Source organism: Chaetodon trifascialis, chromosome 6, assembly GCF_039877785.1.
Source record: "Chaetodon trifascialis isolate fChaTrf1 chromosome 6, fChaTrf1.hap1, whole genome shotgun sequence".
NCBI classification, from domain to species: domain Eukaryota; kingdom Metazoa; phylum Chordata; class Actinopteri; order Chaetodontiformes; family Chaetodontidae; genus Chaetodon; species Chaetodon trifascialis.
Window position 1 is genome coordinate 19690848 of NC_092061.1, and position 24253 is coordinate 19715100.

Below are 24253 nucleotides of genomic sequence, written 5' to 3' on the forward strand. Positions count from 1 at the left end.
ATTTTTAAAGAGCTCAAAATCTTCACAAGGTGATATGAGTTGATTGGTTGGGACTGAAGATTGTTGAAATGAACAGCGAGCAGCAAGCCACTGGTTACATTCACCACTACAAGCAAAACACGACCTAATCCCAGACCAAAATGTCATCACTTAGAGCTGCATTGTGCGTAATATAGGTGCCAGGTTTTGACAAGGAAGAAGAATCAATGAATTCATTTGTTTAATAGCTGTTTTTGGATCAGTTTTATTATTTTCAGGGTTTAACCATCTTTTGGTTTAACCATCAGCGGAAATCTCTCTCTCCTGTGATTCGGGATAAGAGCTCTATTAACTGAAGCCCATCACATCAGCCTTCATGCAGTATGACTGACACGTCTCTGTTTTCTCTGCATGCAACAGCTTGTTTCTATGGCTTTTGTGTGTCTCATGGGCAGAAAAGACAGCTAGAGACAAACCTTGATGCTGCCAGTCAGCTGTAATGAAACGCTGAATTGTAACTGAAATATAAAATTGAATTTTATATTGTTATTTGCCATAGGATAGAAGATGGATGGCACTATTTTATTTAAACACTGCTCTGCGTGCACTATTGCACTATTGCATTACTGTCTTTTTGACACCACGGGAAGCTCAGATTGGGTAGAAAATCACTTTAGACAGCCCCAGAAAAGATCTAGTTTTAATACAGTACAATCCAACAGTTGAGAGGAAGTATTGTTGTTCTTGACCAGAATACACGCAAGGAAGTTTTGAGGTGGACGCCTCAGTTAGCAGCACTCATTGATAACCCCTTCAATCCTCCATGTTGCTCCACAGAGATGTATTGTGGCCGTTGAGAAGTTGCATGAGCTGAATGAATAAAACGTGAGGCTGAACACGTGCAGTGAGAGGAAGTGGGTCCTACTGTAAAAGCTGCTGTGATGTCTCGTACATCAGCCTCTGAAAGCGAGCAGATCAGTGAGTGGGAGAAAGATAACGTACAGTGTAGCTTTGCCCTAAAGGAAAGGCTCATGGTGCAGCTACTGTCGAGCTGCTCTGCCATGAGATGCGAGTTCAGGATCAGCAGCATTTACAGTACTTGTCGTCCTTTCTAAATAAAGCACGGGGAACGTACAGCCAGATTGTTGCTTCATCCAGTCCAAAGCGGCGAGCAGTAGAATCTGCTGGACGGCAGTCACGGGTTTGCAGCGTGTTGCCCTGGTCCTCTGGCATCGCTGCACTACAGAAAGTCGATAAGGCAAAAACAATGCTCTGAGGATAATTTACCATGTGATTATATGCTGCTGAAATATATTTTTCCACCTCCTCAACCCTGTGTGGAGAACACTGATATATTGTGCAATGAGGCGGATAAGCTTGGTGAGAAATCACTGGCCCAAATAAAATGAGACCCACTGTGATGCTGCCTGTCGCTTCAGTCCAAATGCCCCCGGTTGCTAATGAGGTCCTCTCATATATACAGTGTCAGAGAGCTGGCACAAGGTGTTGATTTGTTCACTGATTCGATTGCTGCTTACTGTAAGGTCAATAGTTAGTGGCAAAACAACAGTGCTAAAGATGGGTTGATGGGTGACCACACGCATCACACTGAGCCTTTTAAAGGTCAGCTGTCAATAGAATGCATGGTGTTTCCAGTGAGATACAGGTATGACATCTCTGCAAAATGTAGGCTGTAATATAAAATAAAAATGTAAAACGCCAAGCAGGCATGCTGGTTATCTCATGCTTTGTTAAAGGAACAACATGCATTTTGGGTAAATAAACTTACTTGCTTCTTTCTGAGAGTTAGAAAAGAAGATCAAAACCACCCTCATGCATACGCATTCGCTATGGAGTCAGGGCTGGGAGGTGATTAGCCTAGCTTAGCATAAAGTTGTGTCCAAAGTTCAAAAGCATTTTTACTAGTAACTAAAGCTTGCTAACCAACACGCTGTATCTTTTTTGTTTGAGCTGTACACAAGTAGAACTTGAAGACAATTAGTGGTTTTCAGGGGAGTTACATGCATGCTATCAATCTTCTCGCCTTGGACAACTTTTTGAAGTAAAGCCAAGATTCCCAAAATGTTGAACTATTCCTTTAATATTCTCCATATCTGCTCAAATCTTAACTTAGCTGGTCACTCTCTGAACTAAGCAGTTATGTTTTTAGTTCTTCTAGAAATGATAATTAAACTATCTAATATACATAAAAACATAAAAGCAATGTCCAAATTATTCCCACTAATATGAACAGTTATTATTGTTATTATTATTTATTATAAATTTGGATTTTCTGGCATTCATTTCAGACCAAGATTAAATATCTCAAAGCCTAAAAAAACAAAACAAAACAAAAACAAACAAACAAACAACCCCCCCAAAAAAACGTCTGTTCTCTGCATCTTCAAGTAGATAAATGAACGTGCACATGGAATAATTTAACAGCAAATCCAACAGTGTATTTAATATGTCCCAGTTACCAGCAGGTACAGTGAGTGATGCTGATCCCTGAAGGAGAAATTTGATCTCTTTAGCTGATTAAAAACACACAACAGGTCTGTGGAAGATAACAGTGGTAAGAAAATGAAGTGTGAGACGGTGCAATGACTGCTAAAAACGGGGACACAGCAGGAGTGTGTGTGAAGACAAGCTCCCAGATTTAAGCTGATAGGAAACGTTGGTCAGGCTCCCAGACTCCCCTTGACTCTATACATTAACTCAGGGCTCCAAGGAGCTACGACGGTCTGAATACTAAACATGCTTCTGATCTTGTTCTTTCTGTTCCTCTCTGCATCTGTTTTATGTCCTCTGCAATGGGTCATTTTAACCACGTAATTGTCTATGAGGCTGTCCCACTCCCACATTTTAACCACCCTAATGAAAAACATCCCTTGTTGCACCTACTTAAGTCCATCTACTCTCTTATATCCTCGATTCAGATGAGGAAAGAAACCCTTTAACGGGGAAAAAAATGGAGGAAACCTCAGGGAGAGCAACAGAGGAGGGATCCCTCTCCTAGGATGTTCAGACAGAATGAGAACATGATGATAATACCCTCCTCCTTGATGCATTCACTGGCTCTCCCATTAAGCCTCAAAATAGTGGTTGCACTGGTCTGTGATTATAGTCATTCATGGACTGATTTGTAAAGAACGGTTTGTTTCTCTCACTCTTTTCCCCCAATGAGTGGAAAGCAGAAGCCCAGAGTTAACAGGACAGGGGGTATAACATGTCTATGAAGCAGATGCCTTTGAAGAAATGCTCTAGGTGTGAGCTTTTGATAGCCCTCAGCTTTATAATGTCCTTCCCTCTCCTCAGGTCAATGAAATTTACCATGACGAGTCGCTGGGTGTCCACATCAACGTGGTCCTGGTGAGAATGATCATGCTGGGCTATGCCAAGGTGAGTTTCGCAGTTGATTTGTGTGTTGTTTTTGAAACGCAGAAAAATAACAGAAATGTAGCAAGACTGTACTGTAGCTGAATTTGATGACATCACAAAGAAAGTGTCAGAGCCACATTATTCTTCTTGACTAAGCTGCAGTGAGGGATTGTTTCCGTTCTCACCCAAAGGTCTCAGGTCTGCTATGAACAATATGAGAGGGTTAGCAAATTAGCCAAATTGTTGCCTATTCATTTTCTGTTGACTGATTAATTGATTGATTATTTTAGCACCAATTAGGAGAATAACCTCCCCAGAAGCTTTTATGTGTTGGAAATTGATGATCGATGTAGAAAAAGGATTCACAGTAACTAAACATTTTGTGATGTCATCTTCAACAGTTGCTGTCATTTCATATATCATTTCATATATTTTGCCATTTCAATGAGTATTTTTTAAGCTGTGGCGGCATCGTTTTTTTGGGTCGTCTGTATGTGGAGGGAATTTCTTTATATTTAGCCAAAGTTCACTTGGACTCAAAGATAAGCTCTTTTCTGGCCACTATTGAACACCATACTGTACCTCAGGAACAGAGGGGGAGATTGTGACCATATTTCACATTTGGTCAGATACTAAATTGGTGACACTAATCTTGGTGTCCATCTTGAAACTGTGCTGACTGTACAGATCTTCTGTGCTGCGGGGTTGAAGATGTGTGTGAAGCATCCATGTTTTACAGTTTGTAGCTTCTTTGCAGCAGGATCCATATTTGAAGCATTGTAGTCACCACAAGCTGATATCAAGCTTCAGGTGATTCAGGTGACTGTAAAAATAATCTCTTAGTGAAGACATAAAATTTGTCACGGGAAATTATTCACTGGAATTGTACATGTCAGTGTAGCTTAATAACAAGATACTTAATACCTGTTATTAAATTCCTTCAAAGTCTTGACTACATATATGATGTAAGTCTGGACAGACATGGATGTGAACTGCAACTTCACTGGTTGGTGTTATCATTGTAGTCTGCTCTGAATTCTTGAGCCTGTCGAAGATTTACATTGGCAAGACAGAACATTTATGAGTAAAATGTTGGAGGTGTTGCCACAGTCGAGCAGCACAAATGCTCCCATCCCCCCTCCCGACCCTGAAAGTCTGTGCACAACAATTTGTTGTGTTTGCTGTGGGGAAACAGAGGCTCTGACAAAAAGGTGAACCATCAACCCATCATCACTGGCTGTAACAGCACACAGATAGAAAAGAAAGTCACAAACATGTCTGCCTCTGCGGGATAAAAGTCCCAAATGCAATCCCAGGAGTACACAAACAGAAGCCCAAACAGAAAAAAAACACTTCTCATGCATTATTTCAATCAGAAATATTTGTATAATTGCTTCAGATAAGTGGTTATTTCAGCCTTGTGGAGCATGCCAGTGACACCCAGAGCCATTAATAAGGGAGCAGAGGTGCTAAATAGGGAAGACAATGTATGTAGATTGCAGCCTCTCAAACATACTGTAAAAACCCACTAGTCACAGTACTTAGTGTATTTGTGTTTATTTTTCCTAGATTGCAGAGAGGACGTTAAGTATGCCATCCACTTATTATCACCCCATGTATAATCTGTGGCTACTATGAACACTACTCATACTTGTCAGATAAGCAGTCAATGCAATTTCAGGCTGCTGACAGAATACTAAAAATACTAAGTTCATTCTCACAGTAAAGCTTCAGTGGTAAGCATTTCTCTCTCTCTCCCACTCTCTGTCTGTCAGTCCATCAGCCTCATTGAAAGAGGCAACCCATCACGGAGCCTGGAGAATGTGTGCCGCTGGGCATTTGTGCAACAGAAAGGCGACCCTGATCACGCTGAACATCATGACCATGCAATCTTCCTCACTCGGCAAGGCTTCGGCCCCACAGGGATGCAGGGTAAGGCCCTAAGGACACACTGGTTCAAATGCGGTTGCCTGCAGCTTTTTGATCTGAATACAGTTACATGAGACTATCATCATCAATTATTCTTGATATGAATGGTTGTGAGAGGCTCAGACGCCTCCATTCATTTTGAAGGACAACACATCTTGTCTTGATGTTAAGAGTTCAACAAGCTGGTTTTAAGAAAGTTTCAAAATAATGAAGCTCTCATTTGTGAATTGCATATCAAATGCAACTTTAACAATTCTTTGGATCACATTTGCTACAAGCCTTGAAAAAGAGCACTGACCAATCAAAAAGGTCACCAATATCAAGCAAAATAGCACAACCAATCCTGCAAGGGTAATACCCCAAAGCCCTTTCGTGCTTTATACTGGGTACCTTTCCTTAATGTCTAATCTTGTGAATGCAGACCTGGAAAGGATACAGGCTCAAGCAATTTATACTGTCTGCCTGATATTGACTGCTAGGTCCGCTTCTTATTTACTCCACAGCAGCAAAACTGAAACAATGAGGGCGACTAACAGTCCAAGGTCGCCCATTCTGCTTGCCTTATGTCGTTTTTACAGTATTTGCCCATTTGATTTGAAGAACAGCTGCATGTTTTTTTTCTTGGAAGAGACCTCTGTATGCTCTGGGTAATCTGTTAATACTTTTGTTTTTTTTGAAGCATTACTACTGCTTCTTTTTTTTTTTTTTTTCCTTTTTTTTGCCACATAAAAGCTCTGCCAATAATCACAGTGATACAATATCTCTGTTTCACAAGTCTGCAGTGCTCTTCACAGTGACTTCTTCTTTGGGGTCATTTGCAGAGACAGAGTGGAATCTGATGTGTTCATTTGAATGACTGATTGAATGATTGATTTGCTGATGGATTAATTCTATTTTCCACATCAGTGGAAATTTATAGCAAAAGCACATACACTACACAAAGCACAACACACCATTAAAAACAACCAATATACAATATACAATAGTGCAGTTAGGCAGGTAGCAGCATATAGATTGTATAAATAATACCAGAGAGCAGATCAGGCGTTGACTGATGCAGTCATTCTGTGTTTAAGGCCTGTATTACATAGGTAATGAAAGACTTTTTGTATTTTGACCCAAGAAACAAAAGCAGCCGGCTTCGCAGCGGCAAAATGGATACCATAATAGAGACTCCTGCTTGTTAGTTACTGTTGTGTAGGATGTTGTGGTCCTGATGTGGACCAGCTGGTAGAAAAATCATTTCCACTTTATTTGAATAAACTCTGGTCAGGAAACACAGACTGAGTTGAAAATAAAAACTACAAGAAAAGCGGAGAGGACTGAAAGCTTATCAGAAAAATGCTGCTAACTAACCGTGGAGGAAATGTGTTATTATACTGTATGATGTGATTCACTCAGGAGGTATAAATACAATAATGAGGGACAGAAAAAAAGTAAAATTGATAGAAACCAGTCTGTAGCCATGTGAGTACTTGAGCTCAATGCTGAAATAACATGATACAATGATAGTGTTAGCATGTTGATGTTTAGCAGGGATAATGTTTAGTTTTTACAGTTGTCTTAGTTTTGTGTGTTAGCATGTTAACATTTGCTAATTAGCACTAAGCATACAGTCCAGCTGTGGCAGAATGTCATTAGTTTTGAACATATTTGATCATAAACCAAAGTATTAGACAAAATTAAATCATGGTCAGGTGACGGCACTAAATGAAAGGTCAGGGTTAACCTGCTGTGTTGCTGAACTCAGTCGCTTTTCAAATGTATGAAAATGAAAGGTAATGCAATGTGTGCTAATGTGGCTACAGGTTGTATGTACTTACTGTAGGTGAGTGGTGATAATGGATCTTTCAAGGAGGCTGAGCAGTTGGAAGATAGGTCACTACTGCTCAGTCTGAACTTTTATTGGCAATGGAGCAGACGTGTTATGTGTCTTATCTGTACTCATTCTGTTTCCAGTGTTGTATTTGCAAATACAGCTAATTATCATGTTGGTAGGTTCTTTTCTGTTATGAAAACACTAGTGGGACTCGAGGGCAGGACACAAAATAGACGTTGGTAGAAAAGAGGTTGTTTGAAAAGCGTGGAGGCAGCAACTAGGGAAGTGTGACTGGTAGGGATGATGTGGAGACTTGGAGTTGGCTGGCAGACATACAGACAGATGAATGATGATCCTGAGACATGGAGAAAAAAACTTAATAAAAACATCAACATCAAGGAGAATAATCACAAAGAGAAACTGGATTTGGCCTTGAATCATAAAATTCGCCGAAACAAAAATCTGGTGATGAGTGGCTGAAGTGGCTGGGGAGATATACCATGGGCTGAGACAGGTGTGAAGACTGATTTTCCCCAAAGCTAGTCATGTGTTGTCTTGGCGTTATGCTTCAGGCTGTTGTCTTGTTGAAATGTAGACCTTGGCCCCAGCCTGAGATCCTGAGCACTCTGGAAAAGGCTTTCAGTCAGGATTGCTCAACATTTTCCTGCATCCACCTTTCCCTCTGTCCTGACTAGTGTTCCAGTCCATTACAGAAAAACACGTTCACAGCATGATGCTGCCACTGCCCTGTTGGAGTGTAGGGATGGTGTTAATGAGGTGATGCTTCACTCTTCATTTCATCAGACCACAGACCGCTTCTCGCGGTCTGAAGGTAGTTCAGGCTGCTTTTGGCAAACTCTCAGCGGGCTGTGATGTGCCTTTTAGTGAGGAAAGGCTTCTGTCTGGCCACACCACCATACAGGCCAGATTGTTTGAGTGTTGCACTTATACTTGTCCTTCTAAAGGTTCACCCATCTCCACAAAGGGACTCTGGATGTCATTCATTGTGAACATTGGCTTCTTGGTTACCTTTCTGACTAAGGTCCTTCATCTTGCTCAGGTTGGCTGGGTGCCTACATCCAGGAAGATGGATGATGATTCCAAACTTTTTCCATTTGACAAAGGCCACCATGCTCTTTAGCACTTTCAATGTTGCAAAAATATTCTTGTGTCCTTACTCAAATCTGTACCTTGACACGATCCTGTCTCACAGGTCTACGGACAATTCTCAAGACCTCATGGCTTGATTTTCACTCTGACGTAGCTGTGTGCCTTTCTTAATTATGTCCAGTGAACTCTGTTTGGCTCAGGTTTACTAAAATGTATGAAAGTTTAATAGTGAGTGTCATAGCAAAGAGTCTAAATACTCTGAAAACTTTCTGTACTCACTGTATGTTATCTGAATTAATCTGCATTGTGGTTACACTCTGCTTATGTGAATTACATGTTTGGCCATAACTAGTGACAATAGAATTAGATTAAAGAACGTGACATATGTTTAGGCCAGTGTATGTCACTCTCTCTATTAGTCTGCCTGTCCAGGGGTTGATGGATCTCAATCCCAACCTGAAACTTACCTCAACTGAAATCACTTTATCTTAAACTAGCTGTATGCCATCAGCATCTCATGTTGCTCACACAGTTCAAAGTTTGATGTTACTGAAAAATAGTGAAAAATAGTGGCTACTAGAATCCTTTAACTTGCGAGATGTCAGGTTATTAAAACTCAGTCCAGTAGACAAGCTACTTGTGAGGTTATGACAATTTACAAATTGGGGCTCAATTTGAATCCAGTTGTGTAAAATATAAAAAAAGATGCAGCAAATGGAATTTTCCAACTGTGTTTTGGACCAAAGGAAATAAGCTGTGCAGTGCATGTGGTTACATGCTTTCAGCTTGTTGATGCATAAAATGGAGACAGTATCAACATAGCGCACACAATCAGAGTGATGCACCTGAGGCTAAAATGACCAGTGACCTGGTATACAGATTCACGCTCTGCCTGAAATGTGAGACACTTAAGCGCTTTCATCCAGCATTGGCTGAACTGCACCTGGTAGTAATATTTTGATTTTGGTTTTGAAGCTGATTGTCCTTCAGTGCCATTGAAGTATAGCAGACTTTTAGGCATGATGTTGTCATAGGAATAAGAGCCAAGGTACATGGACAGACCATCAGAGGCTGTGATAACCAGTATGACAATAATAACTCTCTGTGCCTGCACACAGACTCAGAGTTATTATTTTCTGGTGTGTTGAATCTGTCACAGCAAAGCAGCATTGGAGTAGCAACACTGGAAAACATATTTGTTGTTTTGTCTATGGGGATTAATCAATACTCAGTCCTGTGGCTACATCAGCTGCCAAGAGGCTACAACATATACTGAGAGCCATCATTAGCTGATGCCTAAGAAAAGATGCAGGCCAAGCCGAACCCTGGTGAATTCGACTTGGGTGACAGGAGTCAGGGTGTGTCAGAGTGTCCTGGAGTTGTGCTTTAATAGGGATTGGCATGGGTTTATTTATTTACACCATCGTAAATAACTCTTTAATGTCACTACTTGTGGGCAATTCTGGGAGTCAGTAAGCAGGACAGGATTTTTGCATTGTCATGATGAAGACCTCTTTTAGTTTATTTTACTTATTCAATAAAACAGACATTCACATCTAGTTATTTTATCTATAAATAAAATAAAAAATCAGTAACATTTTTGTTGGAATATCAACTTCATTACATTACATTCCCATGTCTAGTGTGATTAATTCAGTTACTGAGGTCACCCCCAACCCGACAAACCCTGAACTATTTCAGGGGTACTGCATACATAGTTAATAATCAGGACACGCTTGCATACTTTCCATACAGACAAAATCTTTTATCTTTTTCATCATCACTTCGCTATCACCTTGAATAGTACCTTGGATAATACTGAAAGGATCGATTATTGTCTCTCCCCACTATGCCGGCTCAAGTAGAAAAAGGTCAGCGTGTGTTTGTATTTTGATGTACAGCAAGCAAAGCATCTCTTTCACACTGTGCACAGGAGACTTGAAGCAGCAGTGACAGAGAGAAGATCAGCTGGTGACGTCTCCACTTAATAAAAGCCAAGAGACACTGTATTTTTTGTGGTGTGTTCCCTGTGGGGATGTTTGGTAACTGAAAAGTTCAAAGCTGCATCAAAACATTTCACCATTCAAACAGTGTCTTCTTTCCTGCAGTCATTCACAGTACAATGTGCTTGTCCAACACTTGCATGTCTGTCTCTCTGGTGCTCCGGTGTTCTCAATAGTTAGTAGAATAAGCAAATAGACCAAGCAGATTTAACTCTAAAAATTCACACTGTCATCGTAGTTTTTTCATGGGAACGAAATCTTTACTTTGCTAGTTCTACTTTGTCATTTGGATGTACTGTATAACACTTTGGTCATGTTGGCACACAGTATGCTGGGAATTTGAAAGGTTCTCATTTGAAACAAACATCAAATTATCAAAGACATTAACCTACCTGGAATAAAAACAGAGTCATGGAGATTGATACTGAACACTTTGAGTCTCTGGACTCTTTTACAATAGTTTATTTATAGATGCATAGATGCCATTTCCTTAAGTATTGCAAGGTGTGCCAAAGGCATGGTCACAATTCAGGATACTGTATTTCAGTTGCTGCTATTTTTTATTAGCATTTTGCCTCTTGAGTCAATCTGTACAGATATTCTACTATCCTAAGCCTAATAATCCATCTGAAATACCTTTTCTCTTCATTTTTCTTGTTTGACTTGAGATGTGGGTAGGAATTCAGACATCTTGAACCAAAATGTCAGTTCCTGTTGATGTAGCATTAGCATTAGTTATTCTCATTCATCATGACATGCTGTGCATGCTTGTAGAGTGGCTTTTTTGAAGAACAAGAAAGAAGTAGGAAGCTGTTTCTGTGCAAGACTTTTCCATTGTACTGTTTGAGTTTCAACTTAGCTTTCATTTTAGGAACACTGAATTGACATCACTTACTAAAATAGTCTTTTATTTCTGTGTAATAACCAAGCCTTTTGAAGCTCCATCTCTTTCTTCCACAGTATAAGGCACAGGAGAAAAGATAAGTGCTTCCTCCCTCCATCCACTGTCCGCAACTAGCAAACAGTTATTTCCCAAAAGTAGAGAGAAGAATGAATGGATGTTGAAATGAATTGTTCTATGTATTGGTGCATTTATTGTCAGGCCATTTGTCTTGCAGACAAATTCAAGGGAATATTTAATGATATATACGCTGGCTACTGTTTTTAATCAATTTCAAGCTGAAATCCATTGGGAGAAATAAACCAATAGCTGCTGCCTTTTGTTGTATATCAAACAAATTCCTATACCAAGCAGTCTCAGTTTTCTTTGATGCCATCATGGACATTAAGACATGATAGGCCTCATCCTTTCGGACTCCACTAGTCAAAGGCAGAATTGTTTCAATGGTGTCATTGAGGAAACATCTTACAATCACTTCTCTGCGGTCTTTCCTCGAGCCATTGTTAGATTTTGATAATCACAGAGCCGCACTGTAAGCAAGATGTCATTAAGCTTCTCTGTTTGAGTGTGACATGTTTTGAAATTGAATCATTTTCACGGGCTGAAATAAACAAGGCAAATGACAAGATTTCACCCCACAGACAGTGAACAGACAATAAGGGGTTGATAGAAAAAGTTAATGGTAAAGATGGAATTCTGCCTTCCCTAAGTAGCAAATCTAATCCATCAATCACCATGGAAACAAACAAAATCTATTCTTGTGGCATTACATTGAATCCTTTGTCAACGCTGTGATCGTGCGTCTTCGAAGCCTTCAGTAAATTTACTTGCATGCCAAGTAAAATTTTATATTTACAATCTGTAAGTCTGTAATGTAGCAGAAAAGGGAATATTTTAAGTACCTCAGAATTATACAGTTCGACAGTAATTGCGATGGCTGCATACATGACCTACAAATAAATGCAACAAATTCATGGGCTGAGGCCATGTGTACAGTTATATATAGTTATATAGTACACCGATAATGTTCAGTAAACAAGTGCAACAGGGTCTGAGGGTGTATTTTTTTGTTAAACTCTCAAACAAGTGAGAAATATGTCACTTATTAACCAAATATGTTGTCATTGCTTGAAAAATACAGGTCATGTATGTGAAAGTCAACAGTGTGAATGGTTAACAGAGGCTGGCACTTGATGATCATAAACTCCACGAGGGGTGAACGCTGTCTACAAATCACCACAGGGTCTTGACTCCAAGCATCCCTGATATAAACACAGACCCCGCCACCGCAGGTCTTACCTCCTTCAATGAGGGCTCTCGGTAGCATGTTAGCCAGTACAGCTGGATGCTGGAGTTCGGTATGCTGTATTGAGCCATGTTTCCATAAAAACGAAAACACAGCACTCTCTCACGGTCTGCTGGGTCAATCTCAGAAGGTGTATATAGTCCAGTTTGTTGTCCAAGGAGCGTACATTGGCGAGTACGTTAGATGGTATAGCTGGCTTGTGTGGATTCGCCGTTAGCCTGGCCCGGATACCCCCACGCTTTCTCCACTTCTGCCTCCTTTCGCACCGCCTGCAGCGCTTCCTCTGCAGGTGCGCTGCAGTAGTGGGGCTCGGTGTCGAAACGGTCCACCAGAGTAGGATGAGGTCGAGTAACTCCTTGGCGTGTGCCGGGTTTAATTTGCAGATTGCTGTGTAGCCGATGTTAAAACGAGTCCCACGGCTGTATGTGTACATTGGGACAAACAAGTGCGACGAAAACATAAAATCACTCGAACACACCGACGAAGACAAACATGTAGACACCACATTATCGGGACAGAGAGGAGCCGCTGCGTCCGCACGCACCACCATCACTACTGCTACTCTTTGTCGTATTATTCATCATCTTCATCTTCAGCTAAGGTCAACTGTAGATTGGGGATGTTCTTGCAGTTGCTCTCGTCGATTGGCCGAAAAAGAACAGAAGCACGTGAATAGGGTTAGGGTTAGAAAGCCAGTATGCTAATTTACTGTTGAATTGCCACACCCCCAACTACCAACAACCCAAATTCAAATACAAAGTTTATGGTTTTAAGGCCCCCAATGCTGTTATTTGAAACATGGAGTGGCTTATTCATGATTTCAACTTACATATTCTCCAGAAAACGAAAATCACTAATTTTTAAAAAAAAAAATCGATTTTTTACTTACTTGCCTACTTGTTGCTGGTTTTCTTGTGGCGGATCACATTTCTTATGCTCAGACTCAGGTTAGCCCATAGCATTCCAATAAAAATGAGCCTGAAACACCTATCCAAGAGATACCCAAAATAAATTGAAAGCTGGGACCATTTGGAGTACATGCATGGTTCAAAATCTCAATGGCTATTTGAAACGCCGGTCATCCCGAAAGTAGAAAAATCATCCTGAATATAAAATAGTGCCCATCTGTATGTTTCCAGAAACTGTAACAGGAAATCATGGTAGACAAATGGAACACTAGCATATCACCTGTTAATTTGAAAGGAGAAATCTGTCTTGGGGTTATCATCATGTTTTGGACTAAATATTTTTATTTGGTTGATCATTTGGACCTTTTCCATGTTTTTGGTGGTGTGTTATCGATCGGTGGAACTGAGAGACAAAATCTGTGAATTGCCTCGATGTTGCATCAATTTTAAAATCTGTTGTTTTTCTGCTGTTGGCATTTATTGTGCTTGCTGTTGCATTTGTATTTAGTTTGCATTAATCAAGTCACGAGAATCTCAGCTTTCTAATGATGTATAATATGAGAGTAAACAAACGTAGCTTTTGTGTCAACAGACAGGAAGAACAACAAACAGGAAGACATTCTCCTCCGGCCCACAAGTGGGCTAATGCACACACGTTTGCTAACGTTAACTACATAATCATTACTAAGTAAAAATCCATGCTTGAGTAATAAAATCTATGCTTTATCTATCTCATTTAATTAGCTTTTATATGAATTTCTGTTAGCTCTACACATCTTTATACACCAACAAAAAAGAAGGAAGAAACATGTATATTTCAGAGAGAACGTAATCCCTGATAAACACAAATAAAAGGTAAGAATGAATAGTCTCCCAAGAGAGTTACAAAACAAAGTTAAGGATCAGTGCCAGTTACACCAAAGCATTTTGTTCATATCACACATACCATTCATTCAGGTTATAATGGCTCCTCAGATTTAGATTAGGAATTATCAATGTTAACTATTATTTTACGGCTGTTAGACCCCTTGCTTCTGATTCACATAACACTACTGCATCATGGTATGTCATTCTGCCCTACGGAATATAGATGATTTTCAAATTATTTTATTATTAATGCATCAACACTTCTCAGCAGCCATGGCATAGACCTGAGCTGCTATCCTTTCAGATTTTGCTACTGAATAGTGCTAATGTGCTGCTCACCTGTGGACTGTCAATTGTTCTGTCTTCTGTTTTCTGCTATTTGCTTTACATAATCAGTGGTAAATGTTAATGCCATAAAATGATCCCAAGTTGCTCTCTGCTGCAACTTTTGTTGTGATTGCATAGTAATGATAAAATTGGATGAACTAATCTGGATATTTGTAAACTCTCATGAGAATTTTTTCATCAAGATTATGGCAGCTGGACTGAAAGAGTTCACAGAGAGTCAGCCAAACTATAAATGCAATGCGAGGAGGATAAATCTAGTTTTGTTCCTCTTGCATATAATCAGACAAAACTAAATTTTGAGAACTTCACCCCCCAATTCCCAAAGAGTAAATTACACCCTTGGGAAAACATAACGCACGAAGAGTCAATTATGTTTGCTGGAGGCAGCACTGAGAGGGAGTGTTTTCCTCCTGGATGCCCCAGAGCACACTCATTTCATGCATTTTCTTTACCTTTTCATTCAATCTCTTTCTGTTTCATTCTCCATTTAATATTAAGAGTTTTTTTATTATTATTATTATTTGGCTTCAGTATTGGTTTAGCTTGTTGGTCATCTTGTTTTCTTGTGTTAATTTTTTTGTTTTGTTTCAGCTCCAGTTCTTGGTAGAGATGGGATTATTTTAAAGATGAATGACTTCAGAATTGGTATTTTTGCAATAGGTAGGTAGTTTTGGGAGTAATACAATCATAAATTGGTAATGATGATGGATTTTTCAACTAGACTGCAGAAAATCAAGCATGAATTCTCTTCATAATACAACAGACCAAAGTTACATTTAGCTTCAGTTGAATATTATCAGTACAATTTTTAGTTTTTGTTTCCATTTTCTCACAATAATCTCAGTTTTCTTCTTTTCTGCACTCATCATCTTTAATTTACCATGAAAATGGACAAGGCAATGAAATCTGAAGCAAAAATCATAAAGATAGGAGACATCCATTCATTCAAGAGGCTCACGCAGTTTGAGTCTACATTTGAGCACGGACCATTATTAGTGGCACTGTACCAAAGGTTTAATAGCACTGCTGTGCCAATATTTATGTTCCCTAAATGTCTTTCCCTGGCAGTGTGTGGTTCATTTCTTATAAAATCTATCCATATTTGTTGTTTGGTGCCAAACGAGTTTAATTTCAGTTCACAATATTGCAGGTGTTTTACCGTTAGTAAAGTGGCAAAACAACAGCACAGAGCACAGACAAAATGAGCAAACACGTGTTTATTCTAATTTTGGCACACTTAAGGCTCATTGGTACTGCCAGCTGTAGCTTCCATTCTCTCAGTTACGGTATTAATGTCAACAATGTGTTCACAGCGACTGATGCAACAACATGCAAATAAAGCATAGCGGGAAATAGGAGAGTAAAAATTGGAATTTCGGTCATAATTAATAACTATGAAGGTGACAACCATAGGAACTCTTCCTCCCTTCCACGCTGAATCTCCCGGTGTCCCTCCCCTTCCTGCTATGTGTTGCCTGTTTTGTTGCAGGGCTCAGCTCACATGTACCATCATGATCATGATGTGACACACATAAACACACAATACATACACAGACAGACACGCTGATCTGGCCGACTTAAAGGATAAGTTCACCCCCTTACCTGTGGCTATTCAGCCATGCAGGTAGTGTCAGTTTTATTTGCCCAGGTTTTGAAATATCTACCTTTGAAACTCCTGCCTTCACTCCAATGTAGATGAATGGGATTACTTTTATGGGGTTGGAGACATTAAAAAATTACATTTGAAAAACTCAGCAGCAACATCTCTGTCTGGAGACAGTTTATTAGCTACCCTGAATAATCCACAGCCATTAGGGACTATTTCTTTGGTATTAAGCATTTTTGTTGAAAAATGTTCATAGCAAGGTCTGTTGATTATCCAAAGTAACAAGGACATAGCTTTTGGAAATGCAGGCTGCAGTCATTTTCACTCAGTTGATCACTGCAGTAAAACTGTGTTTGCCTTCACAATATTTGGGTAGCATCAGAAATGTTAGACCCTCCAGAGAGAAAACAGGAGCTACCTGCATGCATCCTGAGGAGTAAGAGAGTAAAAATATATTATTGTAATTTTGATCATTTGACCTTCAGATTTATATGTGTCCGTCTCCCAAGAATAATGTTCACTTACAGTTGATGTTGATTTGCATTAGCAGGATTCTTTATAGAAAAGAAGTCTTACAGTAACCTTCATCCTCTCTCTTGGTATCCTTCAGGTTATGCTCCAGTCACAGGAATGTGCCACCCAGTCCGGAGCTGCACCCTCAACCATGAAGATGGCTTCTCCTCAGCCTTTGTAGTGGCTCACGAGACCGGACATGTGTAGGTTCTCGTTACGTTCGTCCTTCTTTGTCATTATTCTTGTGAACTCCCATACACACACACACACACACACACACACACACACACACACACATACACACACACACACACACACACACACACACACACACACACACACACACACACACACACACACACATTCCTCTTCCCAAAGTGACGCGATGCTGTGGTGTAAGACAAATTGTTGTTCTCAAACATATTACCACAAATACGCTGCACATGTGAAGTGTGAATGTCCTCCTCTTTTTTCTCTTGATCTCTATGCTAAGTGACATCAGGACCTTTAAGCGTATTGGCCGTCAGCACTCTGACATTAACAATGTTCACCTTTTTTTGGAATTCATGGTTTGTTTATTAAGCATGCGTCCAACAGCACAAGGACTAAATTATTGTTTCTTAGTGTGTCCCCTCCACCTTTCAGTGTTGTGCACTGAAAATGAGTTATTAGCTACAGTAACTAGTTGCTTCTCTCAAATGTAATTGAATTACTTTACCAGTTGCTGCATATAAAAGTAATTAGTCACAAGAGAAAGTGAGGTTTGTGTTACTTTTAAATACCTTCTTCAAATTCTGTAATTAATGCACATATGCCTGTATTATTTTACTATTGCTGTGGTACCGTCAGCTGTCAAAATATAGTGATAGTAGTTATTAATACTCCCGACCACCAGAGGGCAGCAATCCCTGGTGGTCTTACCTGTAAAGATGTCTTGCTCTGTTTTGGTTGGACAGTATGATTTGATAGAAGAGGCTTCACATGTTGCATGTACAAGCTTTGCTATAGTAGTTAATAAACAATTATACATTACAACCCCAAAATCAACTGAAAACACAAATTCTCACATGTGATGCAAAATGACCAAAGCAAAAATTGACAGCCATGAAAAATGCAAAACACGTGTCTTGAACGAAAAGTGCAGCCTTAATGTAAGTTTGCAGGCTGGATAGCTAGCTGCTCAGCTGCAGCACATTTAACAATGTGGCTAGATGTTAATATGCTTTTTACTCTTGAATACCACTAACAACATGCTGTCTGTCCATGACATCAAGGCCACAGTGCAGGTTTGTTTACGTTGAAAGGGAGGCAGGGGCATTGGCATAAAGAAAAGAGAAGCTGTCCTTCAGCATGAGCAGCAGCTGTTTGACAGTGTCAACCAGCTGAGACAGCAAAGATCCATCCTGCTGAAATTTCCCCAAGTGAGACACCAAATCCTCCAACTTCTTCATGGTTGCTGCTCTGCGGCTGACCCTGAGGGCAAGTGAACATGCGGTTTCATCTTCAGAGATCAATAGGGAAAAGAAAATCTTATAAAATCAATCTGGAAATCAGTGCGCGCACGCACACACACACACACATACACACACACACACACACACACACACACACACACACACACACACACACACACACACACACACACACACACACACGCAGTCGTGTTTCCATGACTTCTGGGGACATTACATGGGGGGGGGTCAATTTCAAGATTAAATCCTAAATGAGCTAATGTGAAAGCTATTCACAAATCCTGAGACAGCTTCTAAGCTGAAGAACTGCTAAAATGTGTGTCTTCTAAGCTTAAGAGATAAAGGTATGTAGTGGTCTGCATGAGGCGGAGACAGGATAGAGGATCTCAAAATGCTTTTAGTGAAGACTGTGCTTGTGGTTGATTTTGATCACAGAAATGTTCGAATTTCTTAGCTTCTTTTCACAGCCTTATCTCAGTGTATCTCCACTGGATATGTGCATATATTGCATGCAAATGTGGGTACATTTGGAGTCTCTAAAGGGACATATCTTAGTGTCAGCAGCAGTCTTTTTGTTCTCAAAGAGCGATCATAATATCAGTGAATCACACTCCACTGTCTCTGTGATGGGGATCAGACTCACACTACCTGGGAACCACTGGCCAGGTGGTTCTCTGTAAGAGACAGCACATCACACTGAATTGCCATTTTGGTTCAGTTCATTAATTCAGCCTCTCATAGTGTCATTTTAGCCAGTTTCTATTAGAGAGAGGGGCTTTGTTTTGATTTGACCTAACCCCTCTGTAGCAAGTGACATACTTAGTGGTTACTGACCAGTGCTCCTTCTTTTCAAAGACCAAAACGTCTGTGCAAGATAGTGGAAACAATCATTATATGTGGTCCAGTCTTTGTGGGCTTTGGCCCAGGCTTGAACTGCAGGGGCACCCTCAAATTTTTTAACAAAAATGGAAGAAATATTTCAGGTCGAGTTGTTATTCCATAAACAACCTTCATAGTATCTGCCTCAGTCTTTTCCAAAATGGATGGATTTGTGGTCATTTTTGTGCCTCCATATTTCCTGGATGTTCTGTATAACTGTCTGTGAAGATGATTGGTTCTGGTTTCTCCAACCAGAGGAAAGGGCCGCCAGTCATCCTGTTTGAATTATTGAACACATAGGAGATGTGGAGTGTAATGAGGAGGGATGGAAACTCTGCCTCTCTTGAGACAGTCAACCTTTCTTTCAGGGCCATGTAAATTTTCCTAAACTGTGTCTCAGCAGGGGTTAAACAGGGATGCCAGAACTGTTCTTAAAGGCCTGAATTATGGCACTTGCATTTTTGAAATCATAAGGGTACCAGTAACATAATGCAAATGATTCAAACATAATTCAAACCGTGAATAATTATATTGGGGTAGATGAGCTGTGGTGGAGCTGCAGGATCTCCTGTCTTCTCATTTGACTCCCACACTGTTGCCTTCAGTGACTGCTAACAAAGGATAAGAAGTGCAAGAGTAAACACACACCTTCTTAGTTTCTAATTAACCTGTCGCCATGGTTAGGACCTTTTACTGAATACAACTTCTTGAAAGAAGTCATAAATTAGTGTCAGATCATTATTTCCTGGCATACAATGTTAATCTGATAGAGAGAATGGAGCAAGGTGAGTGTTTAATCAAGACAAGCCACCTTCTGTTTGTAGGTAACCATATACCAAATTAATTATGTGACCACAGATTTAAATCCACATATTTAAGATGTGACTCACAGAAAAGATCTGACCTAATTACTTTCACTGTGTTTGTATAAAATGTGTAATTTTGACTATTTTAAAAAGCACCATATGAGGTTTCTTAAAATTCAGTCCATTTGAACACATACGCAGTACATCCTGATAATATGACAAATTATTATGACACCACAATACAAAGTTTAAGCCAACGGAGGCACCACAGCCTCCTCAGAGGATCTTTGAAGCACCCAAATAAGAGTTCAAGGAGACGCTGATGTAATCATAAGCAGTCAGACATCAGGCAGACAAGGTGACATTGAAGAGACACACTGTGAAAACCAACAAAGAGCGAAATAAGAATAAGACGTATCAGACACATTCATCCACAATACACATTATTGAATCGTGTTGAGTCTGTCAACACAATGTGGTTCAGCTCACTTATACACTATTGGTTCTTTTGCTGTTAAAAGGAAGAATCACTATATACACCATTATACTTTATACATTATATTCTTTGTTGCATCTTTGTGTTTGAGTTTGCATCATTTTGGATGTGAATTATAAAAATGTGCAGGATATTGCAGAAATATAGGCAAAATGTGCGTTACACAATAATGTATTAATGCAATAATATATTGTTGCACTCTAATTATGTTCGGTGTATGCGTTGTTGAATTGTGCCTATAGGTTCCGCTATAATTACAGATGAATTGGATAAGGTCAGTTTTTTTGGGGGACATAATGCGAATCCTGTCCTGGTCACAAAGAGCAGGAGCTGCTCATCTCCATCTCTATGACCTTCTCTCTTTCTTTTTCTCTGTTGCCTCAGCTTGTCCTGTATCTCCTCACAGGCTTTTCATTTTCGTCTGTGTCAATGAAGTCCATAAACACAGGGTCATTGATATTTCTGTGTAAATGTTTCTGTCCTCCTCCAGGATAATATTGAAATAAAGGGGATACCTCATTTTAACACAAATGTCATCCCTTTATACAAACTGAATTGAAGGGACAGCATTTCAGTCTAGCATTGAAAGTTTACCAGTGTAGCATTGGATGGTTGGAATTGAAGTTAGTTGGCTAGCTAGTTAGTTAATCACTCAGTAGTTGTAGTGGAAGTAACTAGCTGACATCATGTTGGATGGCCAGTGTTAAACATAGTGTGACCGCACAGGAGCTATTCATCAGATGATGTCTGGGCGTGAATGCATTGAACAACTCTATCACACTTTGCATGGATTCAGCTGCCTATTCAGTTTCCTCAAGTTGTTGACATAATCACAACCACCATGTTGAATGAAGTTTTTGTAGTAATGATGTTACAAAACAAAATGCACATGGAACAGGGACACTTTCACAAGCTGATGTCGCAGCTGCAGACCCGCCTCAACCTTTCATCCATTTCTAAAAATAACTGAGTAGGAATTTGTGTTGGTGACATTGGAACACAGTATTGATGCCTCATCTGCTGACACGTGTGTTTATTGATGCTCACTGTATGTTAGCAAAATATGACCTCACATTCAGATCAAGGACAGGGCAGGATGTACAGCAGGGCACAATGAACACATCAGCTTCAAATTCCTTTTTAGCTTTCTTTCACTGCTCTATGTAACTTTATAAACTGATTATCTATCACATGCACAAACATTCAAATAAGGAACTCGAACTCAGTGTGTTTACCAGGTTTTTAAATGACATTATAGCAACGTGTTTGATCAGCAAGGCTGCAATTGGGAAAAGACAGAATATCAAGACAAATGATTAATAATGATTGCAAAAGCCCAAAGGAGACATGCTTTCCTATTCATAAACCACTTGTTTGTAACTCTTTAAGATGTTGTATTGTAAGTTCTCAGGTATAAAGAAGTTATATTAATGACTTGTCAAACTAACTCTGTTGGGTTTATTCTCTCACACCCACCCACAGCAGATAGTACTTTGTCTACATCAGTACATAGACATCATACATGGGTTGAGGCATAGTTCCTTCAGAATCAGTTTGAAATACTTTTCACTGGGTTTTATCTTCTAAAATCTCTGTGAAGTACTATTTCCATCAAAGACCAGAACCTCAATGAAATGTTCTTAGGAAATGTTCCTTCATTTCAGAGCTGGCAAGTGTTGATCGTAAGTTATGTGTTATTCATGCTTTATTTCTGTTTTATGACAAGATTTTGAAGCATAAAAGTTTGCTCTTAACCTTGGAGAAAGTGTTTAGACAAAATTAACTTTAGGTCCACTAACTAGCTTTGTCTGAAACTTTGACTCATATCACTGTCATCATCAGTAGATGGAGTTTGCTCAGTTGACATGGAGTTCCTGTCTGTTCCTGTCTTGAGATTTTCTTGACCTTCAAGCTAAACTGATACTAAATCACCAGTGGCTGATAAAGACCATGTAATACGGTTGAAAGCACTGGAAAAAGCACTTAAGAACACGTTAGGACTGTTAACTATAATGTTCCCAGTTTGAAATGTTTTGTCAAACATTATGAATACATGAGGACATTTGACCCAATTTTCTGTTGCTCAAGTGTATTGCACATTAGGTCCTCTAATAACATTCTCATAACACCTTAATAGAATTTTAGGATGCAGCTGCAGTGTAGCACCTAAATATGAATGGCACAGTATGTTTCCGAGGGCCACCATTGCACTTTGAGAACCCTGGTCTAAGGGATTCACTACCCCTCAGCCTTATGGCTGCACCAGCCAGGCCATGCATACAGCCTTTAGTGCCAGTCAAGAAGAAAAGGATACAGCAACTAAATCAGATAACCAACTAACCACAAACTAAACCAAAGCACCAAAGGGTTGAGAGCTGTCACATAGTATGTTGTCCATCACAGTGTTAACAAAAAGAGTTGCGTTTCTCAGTCTGTTCTTCGTCTACTTTCTCTTCTCTGGTGTCAGCCCTCTGGCAGGACCACAGTAGGCAGACTGGCTGCCAATCATAAATGACAACTTGTGACTGTGGTTTGACTCTGGCTGGATAATTTTTTGCGTGTCATTCCCTGTTTCTTTCTTCTGTCATTTCCAGTCACGTTTCTGCTGTCCGCTTTCTAATAAAGGCACAATATGTCTGAAAGAATTGAATTAATGGATTGTATTTGATTCAAATACATATAAATGTCAGTAGACATTTTTGTTATTCATGAGTATTGAATATACTTATAACATCTGGCTAAACACAAATCAAATCATTTCAGTTCTGCAAGTCTGTGTCAGGGCAAATTACCCAACATTTGCAGAGCTCTTTATGGGAAGTCACTTTCTGGCAGATGTAACCTCTCTCTAGTTGCTTACGCTGTTGGTTGCAATTATAATATCAGCTATCACAACATTTGTCAGTAGAAAAAGAGGGAAGTCATTGGTCAGGTGAATATTTGACTTGGAATCTACAATCAAGTCAAGACCTAAACGACTCTCTAATTAATTGTAAGTTATGAGGTTGCCTCCAGACAGAGGCAATGAAAAGTTGAAGAAATCTCAGGTCTAGAAATAAATGTATGATTTATGTTAAGTATAGATTTAAATGTCAGCTCTCAGATGGGAGGGTTTTCTGACAAGGATGTATTTCTTTTAGGCTTTCTTCCACCTAACCTGTTCTGAGGCATTAGCCTTTTTGATTTGGTTCAATTAAGTTAGTGTGAAAGAGACAGTTATCAGTCCGGTTCTAGTTGGACTTTGGTGCAGTCTGCCTGGAGCTGTGTGATAGTAAAGAATTCAGTGCTTAACTACTATGAAGTCCATCTGTGGATTATAGGAACTGTCAAGAAGGCAATCAGAAAGCAATTTGTAGATATGCTCATAAAGTCATGAGTGCAGGAACTTTCTCCTTAAAACAGATGTGTTGACTGTTCTTTTCCATGTGTTTTGGAAGATTGAGTGAAATTTCTGTGCTGTACCAAACACATATCCCCCCAATCCTGGTTGTATGGCCATTAGCGAAGTGATGTGATGTGAAGTAAAGTGAAAATGTGGCAGATACACAGTAAATATACCCTCATATTATTTCCATCCTGTTTCGATGTGTCAGGTGTTATGATGATATATGAGGTCCACTTGCAGTATAATGATGCTCATAATGTGTTATTTCTTTGTCGGCTTTGTGACAGCGGAGAAGATAAATGAACACATCAGCTACAGGAAAGTGCTGCGTAATCATTGGTCTCCCAGCCCCCAACCTCTCTTATCTCAATGAAAGAGCCATCACTCACATGGCACTCACCTTAGCATGTGACTCTGAACACCTCTTGAACCCATTTTTCACTCCACTTCCATCCAGGTGCAGATATAGGACACGTACTGTAAATGGAAAAAGGCATGTTTTAGGACACATTTTGTCCCCTCTGCCATTTCGGTGCTAAAGTCCA

At 39.7% G+C, this 24253-nt stretch overlaps 1 protein-coding gene across 1 annotated transcript in view; it reads left to right on the forward strand.

The window, feature by feature from the left end:
• adamts3 (ADAM metallopeptidase with thrombospondin type 1 motif, 3) overlaps positions 1 to 24253 on the forward strand; it is a 123547-nt gene that overhangs the window by 58965 nt on the left and 40329 nt on the right. The window contains exons 6-8 of the mRNA XM_070964720.1: positions 3298 to 3381; positions 5136 to 5292; positions 16768 to 16873. Of these exons, the coding sequence (XP_070820821.1) occupies positions 3298 to 3381; positions 5136 to 5292; positions 16768 to 16873 (347 nt within the window). The remainder of the gene's footprint in view (positions 1 to 3297; positions 3382 to 5135; positions 5293 to 16767; positions 16874 to 24253) is intronic.